Here is a 26,448-nt window from a genome sequence, read left to right as displayed (position 1 = left end):
TTTGCTACTGAACTCTGGAGAGAGAGAGAGCGAGAAACGGAGCTGTGAGGCAACAAGAGACGTGTCTGCTCAGGAGACGTGTTATGGATCCGTTTTCTAGATGACTGACGGCTTCTAGAGTGCTTTCGGTCCCTGATAACCGACTGCTCCCGGCTTGGGGAGGATCCGTCTACATCAGTCCTGCAAACACTCCAGTCCCCAAGGATCACAGAGGGATTCAATCGCTTTGGCCAGCGAAGCCATGGATTGAGACAGTGACGAAGCCCACTCAGGGGGACTAGGTACACTGGGCTTGCTGGCGGCGGAGGGCTCCTGAGCACAGTTGGGGTCACAGGCATTGCAGAGCGGCGAACTCTGAGCTTTAGGAAACGCAGACTGGCAGGAGGAGCATGAAATAAAGAATATAGCCGTACTCTTGTTAGACTTTTTGGATGCCTTAGGCTGGGACATGATATACCCTTCTATGTGGCTCTATAATATTAGGGACTGCAGAGAAAGGATACTGCTGAGAAAAGGGGGTGACAGCAGGAAGGAGGATTTATAATGCAGCGCTCCCTTACCCAGGTCTGTGTCCCCGCTTCTCCTGTGTTTCTCCAACTGCGTGGCCCCTGCGCTGAGAACACTTGATGCCAGTCAGATGCTGTCTCGGGGGAGAATGATGGACCCCAAGATCTGAGAGGCGCTTCTCTCGCTGTGCGATAAGCGCCAGAATTGGTGGGCAGAGCCTCCGCCTTGCATCATTGCATGGGTGGAGATAGGGTTGCGGCCTAGTACAGGGCAGAAACCGGGGACTAAATTTGCGGCGCCGGCTGGTGCCGATGCAGGAAGGGGCCGAATGCGCGCATCCGCAGTCAACATGGGTCCCCCTTAACCAGCGCCGCCCCAGACCGCCTGAAAGGAGCCCTCCAGCCCCGACACTTACCCGGAGAAGCTGCCGGGGGGTGGCAGGTAAGGCAGCTTGCTGCAGGTGCTCCTGTTCTGCTGCTGGTTTGGACAGTGCAGTCAGATAGTATGTCCTGAGGCTGTCTGCGGGAGAAAGATGGCCCCCGAGATCTCAGAGGCGCTTCTCGCGCTGTGCGATAAGCGCCAGAATTGGTGGGCGGAGCCTCCACCTCGCATCATTGCATGGGCGGAGATAGGGTTGCGGCCTAGTACAGGCAGAAACCAGGGACTACATTTGCGGCGCCGGCTGGTGCCGATGCAGGAAGGGGCCGAATGCGCGCATCCGCAGTCAACATGGGTCCCCCTTAACCAGCGCCGCCCCAGACCGCCTGAAAGGAGCCCTCCAGCCCCGACACTTACCCGGAGAAGCTGCCGGGGGGTGGCAGGTAAGGCAGCTTGCTGCAGGTGCTCCTGTTCTGCTGCTGGTTTGGACAGTGCAGGGATAAGGGGGAAAAACCCTCAATCCACCATCCCTTTAGGAGGGAGGTGGAGAGGGACCGTCCGCTTCCTTGTACCATCCGCTTGAACTGTGGTGGGACAGTGGGGGTTGCTCGGACGCCACGAGGTGGGCCTCTGTACATCCAAAGGGTTAATCACCTAGGATGGGACAGGGCTGAATGTCGGCAATATGCCTGGCTGCGGAAGAGGATACGTGGAGGCAACACTCTCCGTGCTCGCCTGTTGATGGTACGCGGAGATCGGAGCCTTGAAAGGATCTGTCGCCCCTTCGTCCGTTGTAAAAATTAAAAACTAAAATGTAAAAAATTGTAAGAATGTAAAAATAAAATAAAGAGTTTTGGGTCTGAATAGCAGACCCGCCCGTGTGCCTCCTACGGACACTAAGCATGAACTGGATCTCTGGGAGCCAGCAGGAAGGTGTATACTGCAGGGGAGGAGCAAACTCTTTTTGTATAACTTAGTGTCCTCCTAGTGGCAGCAGCAGCATACACCCACGCTCTGTGTCCCCCAATGAGGCGAAGGAGAAATGCAGATTTTTGGTACTCACCATATAATATTCTTGTAGCTCCCACTGGGGTTACTACATGTAAGCATTACCGTATTTGGATGCTGTATGGCGATATTATTTCTCAGTGGCTTCTTTTTGCGACACAGGAACCATAAGTTAATATGCTGCCACCTGGAGGCTGACACTAAGAATACACCCGGGAAAAAAGCTGACAAGTCCCCAAGAGACTACACCTGGGCAGCCGGCGTCCAGTTAGTGCAAAAGCAGTAAGAGGAGCAAAACCAAGACACCCCATCCTCAAGCAAGGGTCCCCCAATAAAAGCTACGAGAAAGATTTTACATAGTACCAAAAATCTTTATTTATTGGTTGCTTCATTGGGGGATGTTGGGGCATCCTAATACTGTCCCTTGGTTGGGAAAACTAATACCAGTCCTGGAGAAGAAAGAATATCAATCCTCCGGGTTATGTGGGAAAGTAATCTGAAAAGTTCCCAGGCTCGAGTTCATCCAGCAGAGGGCGCATCACCGCGACGCGAGGTAACTACAGGTCATTCCCCTACATTCCATTCATTCCCCGGGTTTTTACAGCCACAAGCACAGCTGCATTAGCAGAGCTCCTGGGTGTAAAATGATTTAACCCCTTCAGATGGATTTACAACGTGGGACAAGACTGAACGACGGAAGGTATGGAACATTGTTGTTTTTTTTTTTTTAACTTTGTTCCAGGTGACAAGGGTCTTCAGGTGGATGAAGAGTATAATAAAATATTAAAACACCCTGTGTCTTTATTTCATTAAAATACTTTGTAATAATGTGTTTGTGTTTTTTTTAACCATTTCATACTATTGGATTAATAATGGATAGGTGTCATAATTGACGCCTGTCCATTACTAATCTGGCTTAATGTCGCCTTACAATAGCAAGGTGACATTAACCCTTCATTACCCCATATCCCACCGCTACACGGGAATGGGAAGAGAGTGGCCAAGTGCCAGAATAGGCGCATCTTCCAGATGTGCCTTTTCTGGGGTGGCTGGGGGCAGATGTTTTTAGCCAGGGGGGGCCAATAACCATGGACCCTCTCCAGGCTATTAATATCTGCCCTCAGCCACTGGCTTTCCCACTCAGGCAGAGAAAATTGCGCGGGAGCCCACGCCAATTTTTTCCGCCATTTAACCCCTTAATTTACTAGCTAGAACGGCCAAATTTTACATAGACACACTACGAACATTAGTAGTGTGGAATATGCAAAAAAAATGGTGATATGAGATGGTTTACTGTATGTAAACCATGTCTCATATCCTGTCAGGTTTCAGAAGGAGATAGGAAAAGCCGGTAATTGAATTACCGGCTTTAAAGCTATCTAGCTCTGGAAGAAATATTAATATATATATATATATATATATGTGTGTCTCACTGACATATATATATATACCTATTCTATGTGTACACATTTATTCTACCTATTCTACTGTAAGCTGTCAGTGTGATTTTACTGTACACCGCACTAAATTACCGGCTTTTCTCGCTAACACCGCTGCGTATTTCTCGAGATCATAAGAGGCGCCCTCTGCTGGTTGTCCTCATATATATATATATATATGTTGTTTTTTTTTTTACACATGGATCCCTTGTATAGCCGTATGTCGGTTTTGCAAGCCTGCGATAAAAACACGCAGTACAGATGACATACGGATTACATACGGAGGATGCCATGCGCAAAAAATGCTGAAACACTCTGCCTACGGAGGAGCTACGGACCACTATTTTCAGAACTTTTCAGCATATTACGGCAGTAATATACGGACCGTATTTTCATACGCTGAATGTGAAGCCGGCCTAAGAGCCAACAGCGTAAAGTGGAGGTGAAACATGTCAGATTGAGAGGAACGGGGCTTGGGATCTGCTCACAAGTTATATAGAGATGAAATCTGCAACAAAAAAAGTGCTGCATTCATAAATTCTACAAATTCCAGAGCTGAAATCTCCCAGCATTCCCTACTAAAATACCCTTAAAGGAGTCCAGTAATCTGCCCCGTAGGGACCTTACCTTCCTCATCAATGTACGCGCTGATTCCATGAGGGCTGAATGTGGACAAGTCAAACCCTTTACTGATCCGGAGAGTGGATGGACGGAGCTCCTCATCATTCAGGTCCAGAAGGAAAATTTCTCCAGGTTTTTCAGGAGCAAAACTCACAAGTCCAGGAAATTTCAGACCCTAGAAGTACATACAACGGATTAATATGAAAGATGCCTGCCGTATCCGGGGACTTTTCTGAATAATCTGTTGTGTGTGCACCGGAGGGAGAACACTATAATGTGACTTGTACGCTGCATTTTCACAATTTTTCCCCTCTGGGGGCTCTCTCTCTAATTTCCAGTCGTCTCAGAGCTAGTGAGTAGAGACTGGCTGCTAAGAGGTCTCCCATATTCAGCACATGCAGAGCAGCTTAGAGGACATTATACAACAATATTGAGCAGTGTAGCTGTGAATCCAGCTCTGAAACAGGATAAACACTTGCCAGAAAGCAGCAATATGGAGGACATTTTACACTGCTCGGTACTATTCTATCTGTGACTCCAGATCTGAAATTGGATATACACTTACAAGAAAACAGCAGTATATACAGCATTTTACAGCTCTACTGAGCAGTGTGTCTGTAAATCCAGCACCGACTGAGAAAACACTTACTAGAAAGCAGAAACATATGTCTGTGCATGTCTGCGCCTACCTCTCTTGATTCTTTGCTTCTAACACTTATCCTCTTCTGCACAAGTGGGTGGCCTATTGCCACTATGCAGGAAAAGACTGTAACATGCCCAGAGATGAGATTTGGGATTAAATGATTTATTTTCCAAATTGGGGATTATCTTAGACTCCTAAAGGTTAGCTATAAGGTTAAACATAAAGCGATGGTTTATCTTAGCCATATGATATTGCTTATAGGATATAAATAAATATCCCTTTCAATGGTTATTCCCAAGGTTACGTAACTACATACAGTCATAGGGGTCAAAAGGATGGGGACTTGCAGGGGGACTCCCACCATTATTGAACATGAACCGGTTCCCGAGATTTTGACACTCGGGATTTCATCTATTCATCTCTATTTTATCATCAGTGCCAGGACGGGTTTATTCTTAGCACTTGTGGCGGTACCGATCACTGGTGAATCCCTATAATGTGATCCTTGTAATCCTTACTCATCTGACCATAGACTTTCTATAAAACGTTACTAACCTCCTCGGTCACAAAAAAAAAATCTAGTTTATAATATAACAATATATAGTAGACATGGAAGAGGGAGAGGAGGGGGATGCAGCTGCAGCTTTTCATTCAGTGTTTTAGAACAGTATGAGAAGGGCAGGGGAAGGAGAGCAGCAGGGGGCATTGCTAATTTGTAGTAATTAATGCAGTATAACACGGTGAAAAAAAAAGTCCAGAGCTGCACATGAAAAATCGACAGCCTCCAGCACTGCCAGGGGCACGGTTTCCTAAGGGGCAACCAAGAACAGGATGTCTCAGGATTACAGCACGTAGCCCTTCATTGCTGAGGACCAACAGAGACTTGACTGCATTATTTAGGTAATATATGGCGGTATTATTTGAACTACTAAATAGAACTATAATTTGGTAGTCTGTATGAAAGTACCGTATTATATGAACATTGTATGACAGTGTTATGTCAGCACTACATGTATTATTATTTGGATACTGTATAGAGGTAAGATTTAGACATATTGCGGTGTTATTTTTGAACTGACTGATGATATTTGGTTGTGGATATATTGTACAGAATTGTTATTTGGCAGTGTTTTGTGAGCACTACGTGCAAGTATTAGGCCGGAGTCACACATGCGAGAAACACTTCCGTGTCTCGCATGTGAACAGCAAGCTCTGGCGCCGTAACTGTGGAGCGGAGAGTGCGGCCGCATAGGAACACATGGAGCCGCACGCTCCGCTCCGAAGTGCCGGCGCCAGAGCTTGGATTTCACATGCGAGACACGGACGTGTTTCTCGCATGTGTGACTCCAGCCTTATTGAGATACTATGTGAAAGTATTGTTTGGGCATTGTATGGCGGTATTATGTGAGCATAACAAGGGTATTTAGATATTATATAGCAGTATTATTTTAGCACTGAACTATGTCATGTTGTGGAAATTGCAAAGAAGTATTAGTTGTCATTGTATGGCAGTTTTATGTGAGCATCAGGTGCCAGTATTACTTGGGTACTGTATTAAAGCCTTATTTAAGCATTTCATGGCGATATTACATGTATTTGGACACTGTATCAAGGTATTTAGATGTTATATAGTTGTATTATTCTAGCACTGAGCTATGCTATGTTGTGGATATGGCACTAGTTGGCATTGTATGGCAGTTTTATGTGAGCTCCACATGCAAGTATTACTTGGGTACAGTATAAAAGCATTATTTTAGCATTGCATGGCAATATTATTTACATTGTATGGCAGTGGTATGTGAGCACTACGTGCAAGTATTATTTGGATACCGCATTGAGGTATTTAGACATTATATAACGGTATTATTTTGGCATTGAATTAAATTATGCTGTGGATATTGTACATAAATATTATTTGGAACTAGGTGAGAAAGACATGTAGGTATTGTTTGGATACAAAATAAAATGTCCGGCTGCTAGGACCCTCGTGATCAGCAGTGATCTATGGGAGATCCAGCAGCAAGTGTGTGAAATCCCTGCAGCGCCACCACTGGTGAAAGTAAGCATTACAGGTTCTCACTTAAAGCAATAGGGCTTTCCTTTTAATGCAAGAACATCTTGAATCCTCTACAGAGAGAGGCGATTTGTAATATTATAGACCCCAATAGAGACCCTCCATTGATAACCCAGAATTCCCTGACAAAGATCCCAGGCCAGACTGCATTGCAATGTGTTGCAGAACATGGATTTTATTACGTGGCATGGCAAAACGATTTTAGTGTTAAAGGGCTTATAAGAATAAGAAAAATATTATTTGTTGCATGAACAGTGCCATCTTTATCCACAGGCTGATTGTGGTATTGCAGATCATTCGATCTGGCTTGCAGTACCAGACACAACCCATGAACAAGAGTGGCGCTGTTTATGGAAGAGGTTGACTGTTTTTCTAATCCTGGATAAATCCCTTAATTTTACCAGAAGATCCTGTGTACTTACAGAGGAGATGAAGGCCAGGCCGTTGGGAAGAAGCGCGATGTCTTCAGAGCCGTATTCTGCAAGAGTAATCATGAGATAAAGAGGCGTTGGTTACATTTTATATCAATAGCGCACAATGTAGCGCTAAACAATCAGGTTTGTTTTTGTCATGGAAACCATCAACAAGCAGCAGACTTCTGATAATGACCAAATATTTATTTTACTGAAGGTTTCCGAAACTGGAAATCGTCCCGAAACTCGGCCCATAAACTGATAACTAAGGGAGTGGTCCTAGAATCCAATATTTGCGCCTCCTATCTAAACTTAGGTGTTCCTGCCTATCAGGTTTTGCAACGTGTAATGTGCCAAAACCCTATGGAGTAGAATCTGATTTCTATTTTTTGCAGTAAACTTCCAAAAATCCAAACAAAGGCTTTAGATACAATATATGAAGGGAATATGTTAGAAAATGACCTACTACTGTTAATGTTAAAGTTAATGTTTTTATGTTAATAGCAGGAAAAAAACCCTCAGGATCAGATGCCACAGGCAGGACCAGAGTCACAGGCAGGACCAGAGCCACAGGCAGGATCAGAGCCACAGGCAGGATCAGAGTCAAAGGCAGGATCAGAGACCACAGGCAGGATCAGAGCCACAGGCAGGATCAGAGACCACAGGCAGGATCAGAGACCACAGGCAGGATCAGAGACCACAGGCAGGATCAGAGACCACAGGCATTACCAGAGCCACAGGCAGGATCAGAGACCACAGGCAGGACCAGAGTCAAAGGCATTACCAGAGCCACAGGCAGGATCAGAGACCACAGGCAGGACCAGAGCCACAGGCATTACCAGAGCCACAGGCAGGATCAGAGACCACAGGCAGGACCAGAGTCAAAGGCATTACCAGAGCCACAGGCAGGACCAGAGTCACAGGCAGGACCAGAGCCACAGGCATTACCAGAGCCACAGGCAGGATCAGAGACCACAGGCAGGACCAGAGTCAAAGGCAGGACCAGAGACACAGGCATTACCAGAGCCACAGGCAGGATCAGAGACCACAGGCAGGACCAGAGTCAAAGGCATTACCAGAGCCACAGGCAGGACCAGAGTCACAGGCAGGATCAGAGACCACAGGCAGGACCAGAGCCACAGGCATTACCAGAGCCACAGGCAGGATCAGAGACCACAGACAGGACCAAAGTCAAAGGCAGGACCAGAGCCACAGGCATTACCAGAGCCACAGGCAGGATCAGAGACCACAGGCAGGACCAGAGTGAAAAGGCATTACCAGAGCCACAGGCAGGACCAGAGTCACAGGCAGGATCAGAGGCCACAGGCAGGACCAGAGCCACAGGCATTACCAGAGCCACAGGCAGGATCAGAGACCACAGGCAGGACCAAAGTCAAAGGCAGGACCAGAGACACAGGGAGGATCAGAGACCACAGGCAGGATCAGAGCCTCAGGCAGGACCAGAGCCACAGGCATTACCAGAGCCACAGGCAGGATCAGAGACCACAGGCAGGACCAGAGTCACAGGCAGGACCAGAGTCACAGGCAGGACCAGAGCCACAGGCAGGACAAGAGCCACAGGCAAGATCAGAGTCACAGACAGGACCAGAGTCACAAGCAGAACTAGAGCCACAGGCAGGATCAGAGTCACATGCAGGACCAGAGTCACAGGCAGGACCAGAGCCACAGGCAAGATCAGAGTCACAGACAGGACCAGAGTCACAAGCAGAACTAGAGCCACAGGCAGGACCAGAGTCACAGGCAGGACCAGATCATAGGCAGGACCAGAGTCACAGGCAGGACCAGAGTCACAGGCAGAACTAGAGCCACAGGCAGGACCAGAGTCACATGCAGGACCAGAGTCACAGGCAGGACCAGAGCCACAGGCAAGATCAGAGTCACAGACAGGACCAGAGTCACAAGCAGAACTAGAGCCACAGGCAGGACCAGAGTCACAGGCAGGACCAGATCATAGGCAGGACCAGAGTCACAGGCAGGACCAGAGTCACAGGCAGAACTAGAGCCACAGGCAGGACCAGAGTCACATGCAGGACCAGAGTCACAGGCAGGACCAGAGCCACAGGCAAGATCAGAGTCACAGACAGGACCAGAGTCACAAGCAGAACTAGAGCCACAGGCAGGACCAGAGTCACAGGCAGGATCAGAGTCACAGACAGGACCAGAGTCACAAGCAGAACTAGAGCCACAGGCAGGACCAGAGTCACAGGCAGGACCAGATCATAGGCAGGACCAGAGTCACAGGCAGGACCAGAGTCACAGGCAGAACTAGAGCCACAGGCAGGACCAGAGTCACATGCAGGACCAGAGTCACAGGCAGGACCAGAGCCACAGGCAAGATCAGAGTCACAGACAGGACCAGAGTCACAAGCAGAACTAGAGCCACAGGCAGGACCAGAGTCACAGGCAGGACCAGATCATAGGCAGGACCAGAGTCACAGGCAGGACCAGAGTCACAGGCAGAACTAGAGCCACAGGCAGGACCAGAGTCACAGGCAGGACCAGAATCATAGGTAGATAATATATGGATAGCACAGGATCCACCATTTACAATACGGTCACAGATCATTCCTCCCTCCCTGCACAATGACTTCTGCACAGACAACAGAGCATGCCCAATACATTCTCCCATAAAAGTCAATTAACCCTCCAGTCTATTGTTTCCTATGGTCCATGTGGCTGCTGGAAGCATCTCTCTAAATGACAGCATCTCAGGTAAGATCAGGCAAGACGGGCTTACAGACAATAAAACATCATTACAATATATTCTAGGACTCGCTGCGACCAGCATCTTTTAAGTGGGTTCTCCTGTAACGAATGGCTCCATATATTAACCAGTAAATCTCATTTTATAGGACACAGTGAATTTTGAAGCCACTTACCAATCCCTTTGATGAACTGGCAATTAGGAAGCTCTATGGGATCGATCTCTCTGAAGAACTGGACTCGACGGCTAGAAAACAAAAAGGGAGAATAATCTGCTAAATATATTCAGTATTTGGAATATTTGCCCATTTTCTACCAGGATGGTACTTTACATTCACCTTTATATGTATCCGCACTGCTCCTTTAAAGGGACTGCAAAATGAAAATCCCATCAATCAGCTGCATTTCGAAGCCCACAAGAGATATATATATACTGATGCAGCTGATTGATGGGATTCTGAACCTGCAGACCCCCACAGATCGCTCAAAACACATCTATAATGTGTATCGTTCCTGCACAAAGTGATGTACCGGCTCAACAGTAAGTCCATGAAGTACATTAGTACAGCCATGTGTGTGTGCTCCTGTAGAAACTGCGCACTTTAGACTGGTGTTTTGAGGATTGTTGAGGGTCTCAGGACTCGGCCCCCTTCCCCGATCAGCAGCACACTGTCACTCAAGTGATCAGTATCCTTTAAGGAAATTGCAGATGCTAGACCAAACAGGCTCTAGACGTGAAGTCCTGTAGTGATAATTTCCTGCTGATTAAACACTGATTGTATTGAAACAGCAACACAAAGTCCAGTAACTTATACATTACTGGAATCAGGGTCTCAGCCCTATATCATGCTGCCGACAGATTCCTGTAAGGGCTTTTCCAGGCTTAAAATATTGATGATCTATTCTTAGGATAAGTCATCAATTTCAACTCAGTGGAGGACTCACATCCAGCACCAATCAGCTGTTTTATGGTCTATACAGAGATAAACAGTGGAAGTAGCTGGGACATCACAGATCTAAATACTGTAGTGACCATGCTCAGCTCTTATTGCTTTCAATAGGAGCTGAGCTGCAGCGTCTGTGAACTGCTACAACACAGTGATGTCCGGCCCATGCCAGATCTAAAAGCAGATGATCAGTGGGGGTTGCCGAGGGTCGGACCCTCACTATTTTGATATTAATCACCTATCCTAAGAGAAGGTCATTAATATCATATGTTGGAAAATCCATTTAATTGCATAATTGAAAGTTCAGGCTGGAACTTTCAGACAGGGCTGTTGAACACTATTATAAAAAGTATATTTGAGAGTGAAGTGGTAGGTGTAAGAGTGGGAGTTGGGTATAATAATAAAAAAAAGTGTCCGTAAACTCTACTTTTCTGGAAATAATGGAGGTTATACAGGGGGAGAGTTGATGGTAAAAGGCTGTGATTGGTCAGAGGTTGATAGGTCACAGGATAGATGACAGGATGTAATTGGTGAGAGGGGTGATAACATGAAAAAAGCTCCTGTACCTCCCCAGGGTTTTTGTCAGCTGTACAGGGAAAGAGATTAAAGTAACAGACTGTGATTGGTGAGAGGGTGATAATATGAAGAGAAGTACCAGTACTGCACAGGGGTCACAGGATAGATGGCAGGATGTAATCGGTGAGAGGGGTGATAACATGAAGAAAAGCTCCTGTACCTCCCAGGGTTTCTGTCAGCTGTACAGGGAAAAGAGATGGTGCTACTCTTTTTTGCAGGGAGTAACAGGGTAATTGAGGGCTAGCTGACGTCGAGCTGGGGCATTATATCGTTCCTTAGGGTGCCAACCTCCGCAGGAAGGTAGGGAAACCATTAGGCCATAATTAGGGCCGGAATCCCTAATGCTCATTTATGTGACCTACCCCTGTCTTACAAAGCCCCTCCTTTTTAATATTGAATCATTAACGTTGTTGTATATAGTAGGAGGGTTTTTTCACATTTCCCAACTCCCCCATAAAGACAGTGGAATTATCATTTCTAATCCTACTCCCCGTCTTAGGCCAGAGTCACACTAGAGCGTAATACGGATGAGTGCTATGCTACAAAAAAATCGCATAGCACTCGGACCAATATTAATCTATGGGGCAGCTCCCATCATCGTTTTTTTTCTTGGCCACATGCTGCGATTTGCACTGTACATCGGTCAAGACTCGCCAATGCAATTCTATGGGTACAAGGAAAAGCACACCACACGGACCATCAGTGTGACTTGCGAGAAATACGCATCGGTGTTCTGTAGCAAAGCCGGTAACTCAGTGCGGTGTAATGTAAAATCACACTGACAGCTTACAATAGAATACATAGAATCGAAATATACACATAATATAGGTATATACACTACAGTTCAAAAGTTTAGGGTTACTTAGAAATGTCCTTATTTTTGAAAGAAAAGCACAGTTTTTTTCCAATGAAGCTAACATTAATTGATTCAGAAATACGCTCTATACATTGTTAATGCGGTAAATGACTATTCTACCTGCAGACGTCTGGTTTGTGATGCAATATCTTCATAGGTGTATAGAGGCCCATTTCCAACAACCATCACTCCAGTGTTCTTATGGTACTTTGCGTTTGCTAACTGTGTAAGAAGGCTAATGGATGGTTAGAATACCTTTGAAAACCATTGTGCAAGTATGTTAGCACAGCTGAAAACAGTTTGGCTGATTAGAGAACCTATAAACCTGACCTTCCTTTGAGCTAGTTGAGAATCTGGAGCATTACATTTGTTGGTTCCATTAAACTCTCCAAAATGGCCAGAAAAAAAATAACTTTCATGTGAAACTCGACAGTCTAGTCTTGTTCTTAGACATGAAGGCTGTTCCATGCGAGAAATTGCCAAGAAACTAAAGATTTCCTATAACGGTGTGTACTACTCACTTCAGAGGAGAGCACAAACAGGCTCTAACCAGAGTAGAAAGAGAAGTGGGAGGCCGCGCTGCACAACTGAGCAACAATACAAGTACATAAGAGTCTGTAGTTTGAGAAATCGACGCCTCACAGGTCCTCAACTGGCAGCTTCATGAAATAGTACACACAAAACACCAGTGTCAACGTCTACAGTGAAGAGGCGACTCCGGGATGCTGGCCTTCAGGGCAGAGTGGCAAAGAAAAAGCCACATCTGAGACTGGATAATAAATGGAAAAGATTAATATGGGCAAAAGAACAGACATTGGACAGAGGAAGATTGAAAAAAAGTGTTATGGACAGACGAATCCAAGTTTGAGGTGATTGGATCACACAGAAGAACCTTTGTGAGACTCAGAACAACTGAAAAGATGCTGGAAGAATGCCTGACGCCATCTGTCAAGCATGGTGGAGGTAATGTGATGGTCCGGGGTTGCTTTGGTGCTGTTAAAATGTGAGATTTGTAAAAGGTAAAAGGGATATTGAATAAGGAAGGCTATCACTCCATTTTGCAAAGCCATGCTATACCCTGTGGACAGCGCTTGATAGGAGCCAATTTCATCCTACAACAGGACAATGGCCTAAAGCACACCTCCAAATTATGCAAGAACTATTTAGGGAAGAAGCTGGCAGCTGGTATTCTATCTGTAATGGAGTGGCCAGCGCAGTCACAAGATCTCAGCCCCATTGAGCTGTTGTTGGAGCAGCTTGACCGAATGGTACAAGCAAAAAGTGTCCATCAAGCCAAACCAACTTGTTGGAGTGGCTTCTGGAAGCATGGGGGGAAATTTCTCCAGATTACGTCAGCAAATTAACTGCTAGAATGCCAAAGGTCTGCAATGCTGGAATTGCTGCAAAGGGAGCATTCTTTTCCAAAAGCAAAGTTTGAAGTGAGAAAATTATTATTTGTAATAAAATTCTTTTTTCAAACCTTGTCAATGTCTGGACTAGATTTTGAATTCATTTGGCAACTCATTTGATTAATAAAAGTATGGGTTTTCATGGAAAACACAAAATTGTCTGGGTGATCCTAAACTTTTGAACGGTAGTGTATATATATGCTGTATATTTTCTGTGTCTGTCAGCGTAGTGTCCAGAGGCTGGAGGCGCTACCAGGAGGCCATTACACCAGGAGGCGTGGAGGGGGCCGTAGGAGGGCAACAACCCAGCAGCAGGACCGCTACCTCCACCTTTGTGCAAGGAGGAACAGGAGGAGCACTGCCAGAGCCCTACAAAATGATCTCCAGCAGGCCACAAATGTGCATGTGTCTGCACAAATGGTTAGAAACCGACTCCATGAGGATGGTCTGAGTGCCCGACGTCCACAGATAGGGGTTGTGCTCACAGCCCAACACCGTGCAGGACACTTGGCATTTGCCACAGAACACCAGGATTGGCAAATTCGCCACTGGCGCCCTGTGCTCTTCACAGATGATAGCAGGTTCTCACTGAGCACATGTGACAGATGTGACAGAGTCTGGAGATGCCGTGGAGAGCGATCTGCTGCCTGCAACATCCCTCAGCATGACCGGTTTGGCAATGGGTCAATAATGGTGTGGGGTGGCATTTCTTTGGAGGGCTGCACAGCCCTCCCTGTGCTCGTCAGAGGTAACCTGACTGCCATTAGGTACCGAAATGAGATTCTCAGGCCCCTTGTGAGACCATATGCTGGTGCGGTTGGCCCTGGGTTCCTCCTAATTCAGGACAGTGCCAGCCCTCATGTGTCTGAAGTGTCAGCAGTTCCTGCAAGATGAATGCATTGAAGCTATGGACTGGCCCGCCCGCTGCCCAGACCTGAATCCAATTGAGCACATCTGGGACATCATGTCTCGCACCATCCACCAACGTCACGTTGTACCATAGACTGTCCAGGAGTTGGCGGATGCTTTAGTCCAGGTCTAGGAAGAGATCCCTCAGGAGACCATCCGCCGCCTCATCAGGAGCATGCCCAGGCGTTGTACAGTAGGGAGGTCATACAGGCACGTGGAGGCCACACACAATACTGAGCATCATTTCCTTGTCATGAGGCATGTCAAGAGCATTTTTTGGAGGATCTCTGAATCCTCTTCTTGTGCTCTTGCTGTTTAGAATTAGGACTCGTAAGCGTGGGGACCCTTGACGCGGGTTACGAGCTTGCGTATTTTGGCCAAAGTATAAACTAATACCTCACAAAAAATTTTCTTATATTTTTTTGTGTTTTTTGCATTTTTTTCGGGGTGCAGTTGGGCCCATTTTTGTCTTGTAAACTGTGGTGTCTGTTCACATGGGGTGCATTTGGATAGCGCTGGGCAGGCCCGCCTGATCTAATAGAAGGGTGTCACTACTAGGCTTGCCTGGATGCTGTGCATCTCCATTGTGTGAACAGCGCCACATACAAGTCTTTTATGTGCAGCATTGTGCCAAGCAGCCACCCCCTCCATTAGTTTGGTAGGTTGAGAGTGGCTGCCTCATCGGTTATGCTGCACCTGTGTTGTCTCCATCTTAACCACATGGGTCCACTGCATCCTGATAGTGCATTTGTTTAGAGGCCTAGGCTCTTCAGTGTGAATGTACAATTTTCATAGTCATGAAAATACAGAAAAATCTTTAAATGAGAAGGTGTGTCCAAACTTTTGGTCTGCACTCTATATATGTGTGTGTTTCCATGAATATTTGAGACCATGGATCCATTCTATGTCCATTTTGCAAGCCGGCGAGAAAATCTCACCATACGGATGTTATATGGATACTTTGATGAGAAAAAAATCGCATCCTCGCATTGCACATGGATGACATACAGATCACTGTTCGGGAACACTTCTGCGAATATCGGCCATGAAAAACGGACCAATTTTTATATGTTATGTGTGACTGCAGCCTTACAAAGAGTGCGGCTAGAGCTCAATTCTGGTAAAGTGTAGACGCTCAGATTCTAGGTGTGGAAAGTATACAGAGGACTGGTCGATTACATTTTCCTTGGTGATCAAATAATCAAAAGGTTAAATCTATTGCAAAAAATGTTGCAAATCACACTAAACTCAAAATACAAGGAACATCCCTGGACATTTCCTGAATGGTTCCCTTTCCCAGCATACCAAACATATTTTGTAAAAGAATTATGGAACAGATGGAGAAGAGCAACACATGACTGCAGGATCAGACTACACAAGGTTTGTTTGTAGTCTGTAACCATGGAGACACATAAGTCTGCAAAGAAGCTGCATGCACAAGTAGGCGTCAGTTAAACAAGTGTTTTTTTTAAAGCAGCTTATTATTATTATTTTAGTTAACATAGAACAAAAAAAAGTTTTCTTGCAATTCCCCCATACACTAAAAGGTGAAAATATTTATATTCTAGATTCATTCACGAGGACGTTTGAGAGAAAAATGAAGAAGAACATTTCAGACAAAGATAACAGTGTTTGGTAGAAAGGTTTAGTAAATTAAAGTCTTTTTGCTCCGGTGGGATATTGTGCAGCCGGTCAGCCAGTACCTCATGCAGGGCCGGCGTCAGCACCCCGCGTACCCGGGCAAGTGCCAGGGCCCTTGCGAGATGGGGGCCCATTCAAGGCCGGCGCTAAGGGCAGGCAGCTGCCAGTGCCTAGGACCACCGCTCCCCCCGGTGAACTCAGCTAGCGGCACATCACGGAGCTGACTCGACAGGGGAGGGGGAGCAGCCGGGGGATGTCTATTTATACTCACCTACTCCTGGCGGCTGGCGAGGTCCCTGCAGGTCCCCAGCTTCCTCCTGTACTGAGTGGTCATGGTACCGCTCATTACAGTAATGAATATGCGGCTTCACCTCCCATAAGGGTGGAGCCGCATATTCATTACTGTAATGAGCGGTACCATGACCACTCAGTACAGGGAGAATCTGCGGCGCCGAGGAAGCAGGGACTGCACAGCGCCAGGAGCAGGTGAGTATAACGGGGAGGGGAGCGCTGCGCGATATTCACCTGCTCCTCGTTCCAGCCACCGCTCCGTCTTCCACGTCTTCTGCAGTGATGCTCAGGTCAGAGGGCGCGGTGACGTGGTTAGTGCACGGCGTCTGCCTAAGCATCAGTGCAGAAGACGCTGAAGAAGATGGAGCGGCGGCTGGAACGAGGACAGGTGAATATTGAAAGTGTCGGGGGCCTGAGCGACAGAGAGGTGAGTATGTGATTTTTTTTTATCGCAGCAACAGCAAATGGGGCAAGTGTCTGTATGGAGCATCTATGGGGCCATAACGTTTGTGCAGCACTGTATGGGGCAAGTGTCTCTATACTATATGGCTGTTCTATATACTACGTGGGCCGTGTTATATACTACGTGGGCTGTTATATGCTACGTGGGCTGTGTTATATACTAGATTGCTGTTCTATAAACTATGTGGGCCGTGTTATATACTATATGGCTGTGGTATATACTACGTATCTGTGTTATATGCTACGTGGCTGTGCTATATACTACGTGGGCTGTGTTATATACTACATGGCTGTGTTTATATGCGATCATGAATCGTGGTATGTGTTAAAGGGGGGGCCCACTGAGACTCTTTCGCGCAGGGCCCTCAAAAACCTGGAGCCGGCCCTGACCTCATGTACGCTCGGTTGTCTTTCTGTTGCTGCCAGAACAAGGATTTCACAATTGGTAATGAACAAGCAGATGAAGAATCAGCCCAAGACGTCTAGAACTTGTGCCAAGTGTTTGTTGCAATTAGACACCTTTTATTTCCATATCTTTCTGCCTGTGACATAATAACATAATGATACAAGCACATCCACACCTTTACTACTTTGCAGAGACCGTATTAAACAAAGTGGGGCCCCAGGCCAAATTTTAAAGTGTGGCCCCAAATGCTCCCATATTGCACAATCACACACACATTGCGGTTGTATTTACATGCGCTGATCTCAGGCTGATAAACGAGTGCAATCGCCAATGCTGAAGTCATTCGGGGTTTGTTTCCCGGCCTCTTTACACCGACTGTCAATGAATGATGGGAACAGAACGATCACTAATAGATCAATGTGTACAGTATCATGTTATCGGCAGCACATTGCCCCATGCAAACTGAGGAACAATGTATATAAGTTACAGTGACACACTGTCACTTATGGTACATGCAGGTATACAGGGCACACACACACACACACACAGGTATACACAGAGCACATACATACATGTATACAGAGCACATACATACATACATGTATACAGAACACATACATACATGCATACAGAGCACATACATACATGTATACAGAGCACATACATACATGCATACAGAGCACATATATACATGTATACAGAACACATACATATATGTATACAGAACACATGCATACATACATACAGAGCACATACATACAGGTATACACAGAGCAAATACATGTATGCAGAACACACACACAGGTATACACAGAGCACAAACATTCATATATACAGAGCACATACACACACAGGTATACACAGAGCACAAACATACATGTATACAGAGCACATACATACATGTATGCAGAACACACACACAGGTATACACAGAGCACAAACATACATGTATACAGAGCACATACATATTTAGAGCACATACACACACAGGTACACACAGAGCACAAACACATGTATACAGAGCACATACACAGGTATACACAGAGCACATACATACATACATGTATACAGAGCACATATACACAGAGGTATACACAGAGCACATACATACATGTATACAGAGCACATACATGTATATAGAGCACATACACAGGTATACACAGAGCACATACATACATGTATACAGAGCACATACATACACGTATACAGAGCACATACACAGGTATACACAGAGCACATACATACATGTATACAGAGCACATACATACATGTATACAGAGCACATACACAGGTATACACAGAGCACATACATGCATGTATACAGAGCACATACATACATGTATACAGAGCACATACACACACAGGTATACACAGAGCACATACATACACACATGTATACAGAGCACATACACACATGTATACAGAGCACATACACACACAGGTATACACAGAGCACATACATACACACATGTATACAGAGCACATACACACATGTATACAGAGCACATACACACATGTATACAGAGCACATACACACAGGTATACACAGAGCACATACATACATGTATACAGAGCACATACATACACGTATACAGAGCACATACACACACAGGTATACACAGAGCACATACAGTTAGGGCCAGAAATATTTGGACAGTGACACAATTTTCGCGAGTTGGGCTCTGCATGCCACCACATTGGATTTGAAATGAAACCTCTACAACAGAATTCAAGTGCAGATTGTAACATTTAATTTGAAGGGTTGAACAAAAATATCTGATAGAAAATGTAGGAATTGTACACATTTCTTTACAAACACTCCACATTTTAGGAGGTCAAAAGTAATTGGACAAATAAACATAACCCAAACAAAATATTTTTATTTTCAATATTTTGTTGCAAATCCTTTGGAGGCAATCACTGCCTTAAGTCTGGAACCCATGGACATCACCAAACGCTGGGTTTCCTCCTTCTTAATGCTTTGCCAGGCCTTTACAGCCGCAGCCTTCAGGTCTTGCTTGTTTGTGGGTCTTTCCGTCTTAAGTCTGGATTTGAGCAAGTGAAATGCATGCTCAATTGGGTTTAGATCTGGAGATTGACTTGGCCATTGCAGAATGTTCCACTTTTTGGCACTCATGAACTCCTGGGTAGCTTTGGCTGTATGCTTGGGGTCATTGTCCATCTGTACTATGAAGCGCCGTCCAATCAACTTTGCAGCATTTGGCTGAATCTGGGCTGAAAGTATATCCCGGTACACTTCAGAATTCATCCGGCTACTCTTGTCTGCTCTTATGTCATCAATAAACACAAGTGACCCAGTGCCATTGAAAGCCATGCATGCCCATGCCATCACGTTGCCTCCACCATGTTTTACAGAGGATGTGGTGTGCCTTGGATCATGTGCCGTTCCCTTTCTTCTTCAAACTTTTTTCTTCCCATCATTCTGGTACAGGTTGATGTTTGTCTCATCTGTCCATAGAATACTTTTCCAGAACTGAGCTGGCTTCTTGAGGTGTTTTTCTGCACATTTAACTCTGGCCTGTCTATTTTTGGTATTGATGAATGGTTTGCATCTAGATGTGAACCCTTTGTATTTACTGTCATGGAGTCTTCTCTTTACTGTTGACTTAGAGACAGATACACCTACTTCACTGAGAGTGTTCTGGACTTCAGTTGATGTTGTAAACGGGTTCTTCTTCACCAAATTAAGTATGCGGCGATCATCCACCACTGTTGTCATCCGTGGACGCCCAGGCCTTTTTGAGTTCCCAAGCTCACCAGTCAATTCCTTTTTTCTCAGAATGTACCCAACTGTTGATTTTGCTACTCCAAGCATGTCTGCTATCTCTCTGATGGATTTTTTCTTTTTTTTCAGCCTCAGGATGTTCTGCTTCATCTCAATTGAGAGTTCCTTTGACCGCATGTTGTCTGCTCACAGCAACAGCTTCCAAATGCAAAACCACACACCTGGAATCCACCCCTGACCTTTTAACTTCTTCATTGATTACAGATTAACGAGGGAGACGCCTTCACAGTTAATTGCAGCCCTTAGAGTCCATTGTCCAATTACTTTTGGTTCTTTGAAAAAGAGGACGCTATGCATTACAGAGCTATGATTCCTAAACCCTTTCTCCGATTTGGATGTGGAAACTATCATATTGCAACTGGGAGTGTGCACTTTCAGCCCATATTATATATATAATTGTATTTCTGAACATGTTTTTGTAAACAGCTAAAATAACAAAACTTGTGTCACTGTCCAAATATTTCTGGCCCTAACTGTACATACATGTATACAGAGCACATACATACATGTATACAGAGCACATACACACACAGGTATACACAGAGCACATACATACATGTATACAGAGCACATACATACATGTATACAGAGCACATACACACACACAGGTATACACAGAGCACATACATACATACATACATGTATACAGAGCACATACACACATGTATACAGAGCACATACACACAGGTATACACAGAGCACATACATACAGGTATACACAGAGCACATACATACACACATACAGGTCCTTCTCAAAAAATTAGCATATAGTGTTAAATTTCATTATTTACCATAATGTAATGATTACAATTAAACTTTCATATATTATAGATTCATTATCCACCAACTGAAATTTGTCAGGTCTTTTATTGTTTTAATACTGATGATTTTGGCATACAACTCCTGATAACCCAAAAAACCTGTCTCAATAAATTAGCATATCAAGAAAAGGTTCTCTAAACGACCTATTACCCTAATCTTCTGAATCAACTAATTAACTCTAAACACATGCAAAAGATACCTGAGGCTTTTATAAACTCCCTGCCTGGTTCATTACTCAAAACCCCCATCATGGGTAAGACTAGCGACCTGACAGATGTCAAGAAGGCCATCATTGACACCCTCAAGCAAGAGGGTAAGACCCAGAAAGAAATTTCTCAACAAATAGGCTGTTCCCAGAGTGCTGTATCAAGGCACCTCAATGGTAAGTCTGTTGGAAGGAAACAATGTGGCAGAAAACGCTGTACAACGAGAAGAGGAGACCGGACCCTGAGGAAGATTGTGGAGAAGGACCGATTCCAGACCTTGGGGAACCTGAGGAAGCAGTGGACTGAGTCTGGTGTGGAAACATCCAGAGCCACCGTGCACAGGCGTGTGCAGGAAATGGGCTACAGGTGCCGCATTCCCCAGGTAAAGCCACTTTTGAACCATAAACAGCGGCAGAGGCGCCTGACCTGGGCTACAGAGAAGCAGCACTGGACTGTTGCTAAGTGGTCCCAAGTACTTTTTTCTGATGAAAGCAAATTTTGCATGTCATTCGGAAATCAAGGTGCCAGAGTCTGGAGGAAGACTGGGGAGAAGGAAATGCCAAAATGCCTGAAGTCCAGTGTCAAGTACCCACAGTCAGTGATGGTGTGGGGTGCCATGTCAGCTGCTGGTGTTGGTCCACTGTGTTTCATCAAGGGCAGGGTCAATGCAGCTAGCTATCAGGAGATTTTGGAGCACTTCATGCTTCCATCGGCTGAAATGCTTTATGGAGATGAAGATTTTATTTTTCAGCACGACCTGGCACCTGCTCACAGTGCCAAAACCACTGGTAAATGGTTTACTGACCATGGTATTACTGTGCTCAATTGGCCTGCCAACTCTCCTGACCTGAACCACATAGAGAATCTGTGGGATATTGTGAAGAGAAAGTTGAGAGACGCAAGACCCAACACTCTGGATGAGCTTAAGGCCGCTATTGAAGCATCCTGGGCCTCCATAACATCTCAGCAGTGTCACAGGCTGATTGCCTCCATGCCACGCCGCATTGAAGCAGTCATTTCTGCCAAAGGATTCCCGACCAAGTATTGAGTGCATAACTGAACATTATTATTTGTTGGTTTTTTTGTTTGTTATTAAAAAACACTTTTATTTGATTGGATGGGTGAAATATGCTAATTTATTGAGACAGGTTTTTTGGGTTATCAGGAGTTGTATGCCAAAACCATCAGTATTAAAACAATAAAAGACCTGACAAATTTCAGTTGGTGGATAATGAATCTATAATATATGAAAGTTTAATTGTAATCATTACATTATGGTAAATAATGAAATTTAACACTATATGCTAATTTTTTGAGAAGGACCTGTACATGTATACAGAGCACATACACACATGTATACAGAGCACATACATTATATGTCACAATACACACACACCACCAAGAGTCCACACATTCTAGGCTAAGCCACATACAGAAAGATAGACACACGTCCATTCACATCATTTGACTGTCTGTCTCACACAGGACGGATCCTCCAGAGAGAGACGCTCTTTGTAACCACTTATACTCTGGACAAGAGATGAAGATTCTGAGCACAGGACTTCTTGTATTAAAAATGACCTAAGAATGTTTAATAAAATAGGTTTTACAAGTCAGTAAGAAGATCGTTTTCATAGGATCAGCTACTTAAATTATTTTAAATTTGAATTATTAAGCACCATAATGGTGTCCCAAAATCCCTATGACAACACTTCCTGCCCTGTATTGTTATTGGGTCACTAATGGAAATGTTGAACTTCATGCTGTGTAAATTCTGCCTGATAACGGTCTACAAATTTAGGAGTTAAGGTGGTACCCTAACCCTAATTAAATTTTAGAAATATGATTTTTTTAGTTTGTTAGCAAACCCATTATGAACATCTGAAGAATTAAGGGTATGTGCACACGATCAGCAAATGCTGCAGGTTGGACGCTGTGTACTTATGCAGGGTCCAACCTGCAGCGTCCAGATGTTACAGCATAGTGGATGGTATTTCAAGAAATCAAATATCCACTATGCTTCCAGAGACCCCCGCACCTCACCTGCGGAGACGGACATGCGGCGCGTTTCTCCAGACCGCAGCATGTCTATCTTGTGGAGAAATTTCACCTGTACAATGGATTGGATGTTGTGAATCTGCACAGTTCAGTGAACACCTGCGGATTCATATACCCCAACGCTGCATCCAACGTGCTGCCACTCTCGGATCGTGTGCGCCCGGCCCCAGCCTGCTGCCATTATTATCCTATTATAAGGATTGTAACCCCTTCACTCCTGGGCAATTTTCCATTTTTGTTTTTTCCTCCCCTTCTTCCACAAGCCATAACTTTTTTCATTTTCTAGCCATATAGCTGTATGAGGACTTGTTTTTTGCGGGACAAGTTGTACTTTTGAATGACAACATCGATTTTACCACATAGTGTACAGGAAAACAATTCCAAGTGCATTGAAATTGCCAAAAAAAGGTGCAATTTCACAATTTTTAAAAAAATTTATTTATACCATTTTTTTTATTTATCTGAGAGGTGAAAAAAAAATTCAGAAATGTGTAAAATGTGTTACCTGCTCTAAGTTCCAAGCTGCGGGGGTCCCAAAGGTGCCTGCACTGGCTTTTATTCAGGTGCCATAGTAAATAAAAATGGTCTGGCCACCCCTTCAACTACAGTTACACCGTAATCGATACTGTACATGTTGGTGAATCGGGGGCCACTTATGCAACTTATTAGGGGGGTTACACTCGTTATTGTAGCCATTAGATTAATAAGAAAAAAAGGATTTCCTGATCTGTGAAAGACATTAGTGACCTCCGGGTGGATTTCCAGCAGGAATATCCTGGACTGTGAATTGTGTGTCAGATGTTTGATGAGAACTGCTGCACACGGTACAAAAAAAAACTTAAGGTGCAGCAAGACTTTCACCCAGAGCCAACCGCTCAGGGCGTGCACCGTGTAATAGTTCCTGGCGACCGGTGCCCAGATCTAAAAGGTGGGGCAACATACTGGACAATCGCTGCAGAACTACAAGTCTCAGCCTGCCCTGCAAAACATCAAGCCATAGCAACGAAGACCCTTACAAAGCGCAAGCTATTTCCTGGTCTATTGTTCTTCAACTCTTAGTGAACTACAAGTCCCAGCATATGCAAAGGATGTAACCGTGATACGAAAATTTTTTTTTTTTTTTTTTTTAAGTTTTGCAGCAAGGATTGACCTCCTAGGACAGACGATGCAGGGTGTACACCAGTGCGGCCAGCACATACTGGGAGTTTTTGATTTGCAGGTTGAAGACCACTGGTGGACAGTATATGTAACGATGAGAGGACTAGAAGTCTCAGACTGCCTTGAAAAAGTAGGAAATACTATAAGGGTATGTGCACATGATGCGGATTTTGCAGCATTTCCGCAGCTGCGGGTCCGCAGCAGTTTCCCATGCGCTTACAGTTCAATGTAAACCTATGGGAAACAAAAAACGCTGTGCACATGCTGCGGAAAAAAACGCGCAGAAACGCAGCGGTTTACATTCCGCAGCATGTCACTTCTTTCTGCGGATTCCGCAGCGGTTTTACAACTACAATAGAAATCCGTAGTTGTAAAACCGTGGTGAAAACCGCAGAAAAACCGCGGTAAATCCGCGATAAATCCGCAGCAGTTTTCCACTGCCGATTTATCAAATTTGCTGAAATCCACTGCAGAAAAATCCGCAGTGGACCCAGAATACGTGTGCACGTACCCTAACAAAGGAATCACAAATGACCATGAGTGCCCCTTTCACTGCATTAGTTGATCACTTCACCTTCAGCATGCTGGGACTTGTAGTTACACAACAGTATGTTCTATTTTATTCATGTCTCCAAGCTGTTGCAGAACTACAAATCCAAGTATAAAAGGATGAAGTCTTGATGGATAGACCAATTGTTATAAGTATTAGGCTGCCGTCACACTAGCAGTATTAGGTCAGTATTTTACATCAGTATTTATAGCCAAAACCAGGAGTGGATCAAATAGAGGAAAAGTATAATAGAAACATATGCACCACTTCTGCATTTATCACCCACTCCTGGTTTTGGCAGAGAAATACTGATGTAAAATACTGACCAAATACTGCTAGTGTGACGGCAGCCTTATAGTAAGGATCTAGCGGTGGTCTTCCCACTGTACCCCTCCCAGGATATCCTGACAGCTGCATGCTGGGAGTTGTAGTTTCTTAACATCCTATAAAGCCAAAAAACTCCATTTAACAAATAAATATCAGGACAGGTCACAGATCTGATATTTTCAACCATTGATCCTCAAAAAAAGAACATGCTGCAACATGTATTTCCCTCTAATTTATTGTATTCCAAGGTAAACTGTGGGGGAAAGGAAGGGGGAACTATAAGACCCAGCATATCCAGCAGAGAAGCATATTGGGACTGCTGATTCTGCAAGGTCCGCACAGACATTGTTGCTTCTTTGTTTAATCAAAATGAAAAAATAAATACTACAACACAAAGAGATACAACGTATCAACCTCCTCCCCATTCTCAAACATTTCTAAGTTAGGGAAAAGTTACAAAACTTGTAATAGTTTATCCACGAGCTATAAGTTTACTTACCTGAATTTCACCAGTCTCTCCCCCAGAGCAGCCAGGAGGACCCCAATTACAGCCAGTTTTAGCAGAGCCCCCATAGCTGCAGAGATTTCACTGGCAGTAACCAGTGTCCTGGACTGCAGGTAGGAGTGAGAGCAGTTATCTGTAACACACCGACTGGGTGCTGCTGCTGCTGCTGGACTCTGTCCAGTGTGTAATCTGCGCATGCGTGGAATGCCAGAAGCCTTCCCACAACTCTGAGACCAAACTTTGCCCAAAGTTCCTAAACTTATTTTCTGTTGCATAATTGGATAAGCAGTGAACAGCAATGACCCTATAACCATGATCAAATATGGAAATTATTCATAGAGGGTGATAATGTAAGGGACACAAGGAGCTGTCTGTAAATGTTACTTGTTATGCCTTTGTAAGTGTCCATGTTGTGCATTTCCCTGCTATGTATAATTACTGTTATAGTTGTTGGGAAAGCGTAGTACCCTAATTTGGCCACTAGATGGAGGTGCAGAGTTATTCAGCTTGTAAATAGTTAAGTGGGAGGAGCTAACGGCAGTTCATCTGGGAAACATCTGGAAATTTGAATCAGTTGGGCGGGAGCGCCCTGTCAGGGCAGTCAGCTCTGCAGCAGCCCAAGATCCAGTTAGGCAGCATCAGGGCCGGGAAGGCTACGGAAAAAAAAAAGGAAGGCATTGAAAGAGTCACTGACAGCGAAGTATAAGTGGGA

General features: G+C 44.9%; 1 protein-coding gene across 2 annotated transcripts in view; it reads right to left on the bottom strand.

Moving 5' to 3' along the window:
• Nucleotides 1-25,905, bottom strand: part of LOC138641744 (serum paraoxonase/arylesterase 2-like) — a 44,421-nt gene extending 18,516 nt beyond the window's left edge. For both annotated transcript variants that reach the window (XM_069729371.1, XM_069729372.1), the window contains exons 1-4: nt 25,731-25,905; nt 9,984-10,054; nt 7,093-7,148; nt 3,960-4,128 (exon numbers count right to left, since the gene is read on the bottom strand). In XM_069729371.1, the coding sequence (XP_069585472.1) occupies nt 3,960-4,128; nt 7,093-7,148; nt 9,984-10,054; nt 25,731-25,804 (370 nt within the window). In that variant the 5' untranslated portion in view covers nt 25,805-25,905. The remainder of the gene's footprint in view (nt 1-3,959; nt 4,129-7,092; nt 7,149-9,983; nt 10,055-25,730) is intronic.
• Between the last annotated feature and the right edge of the window lie 543 nt (nt 25,906-26,448).

This window comes from Ranitomeya imitator, chromosome 6 (assembly GCF_032444005.1).
Source record: "Ranitomeya imitator isolate aRanImi1 chromosome 6, aRanImi1.pri, whole genome shotgun sequence".
Taxonomy (NCBI): Eukaryota; Metazoa; Chordata; class Amphibia; order Anura; family Dendrobatidae; genus Ranitomeya; species Ranitomeya imitator.
Note: the sequence above shows the minus strand (reverse complement) of the source record. Positions and strands in the feature narration are given on the sequence as shown.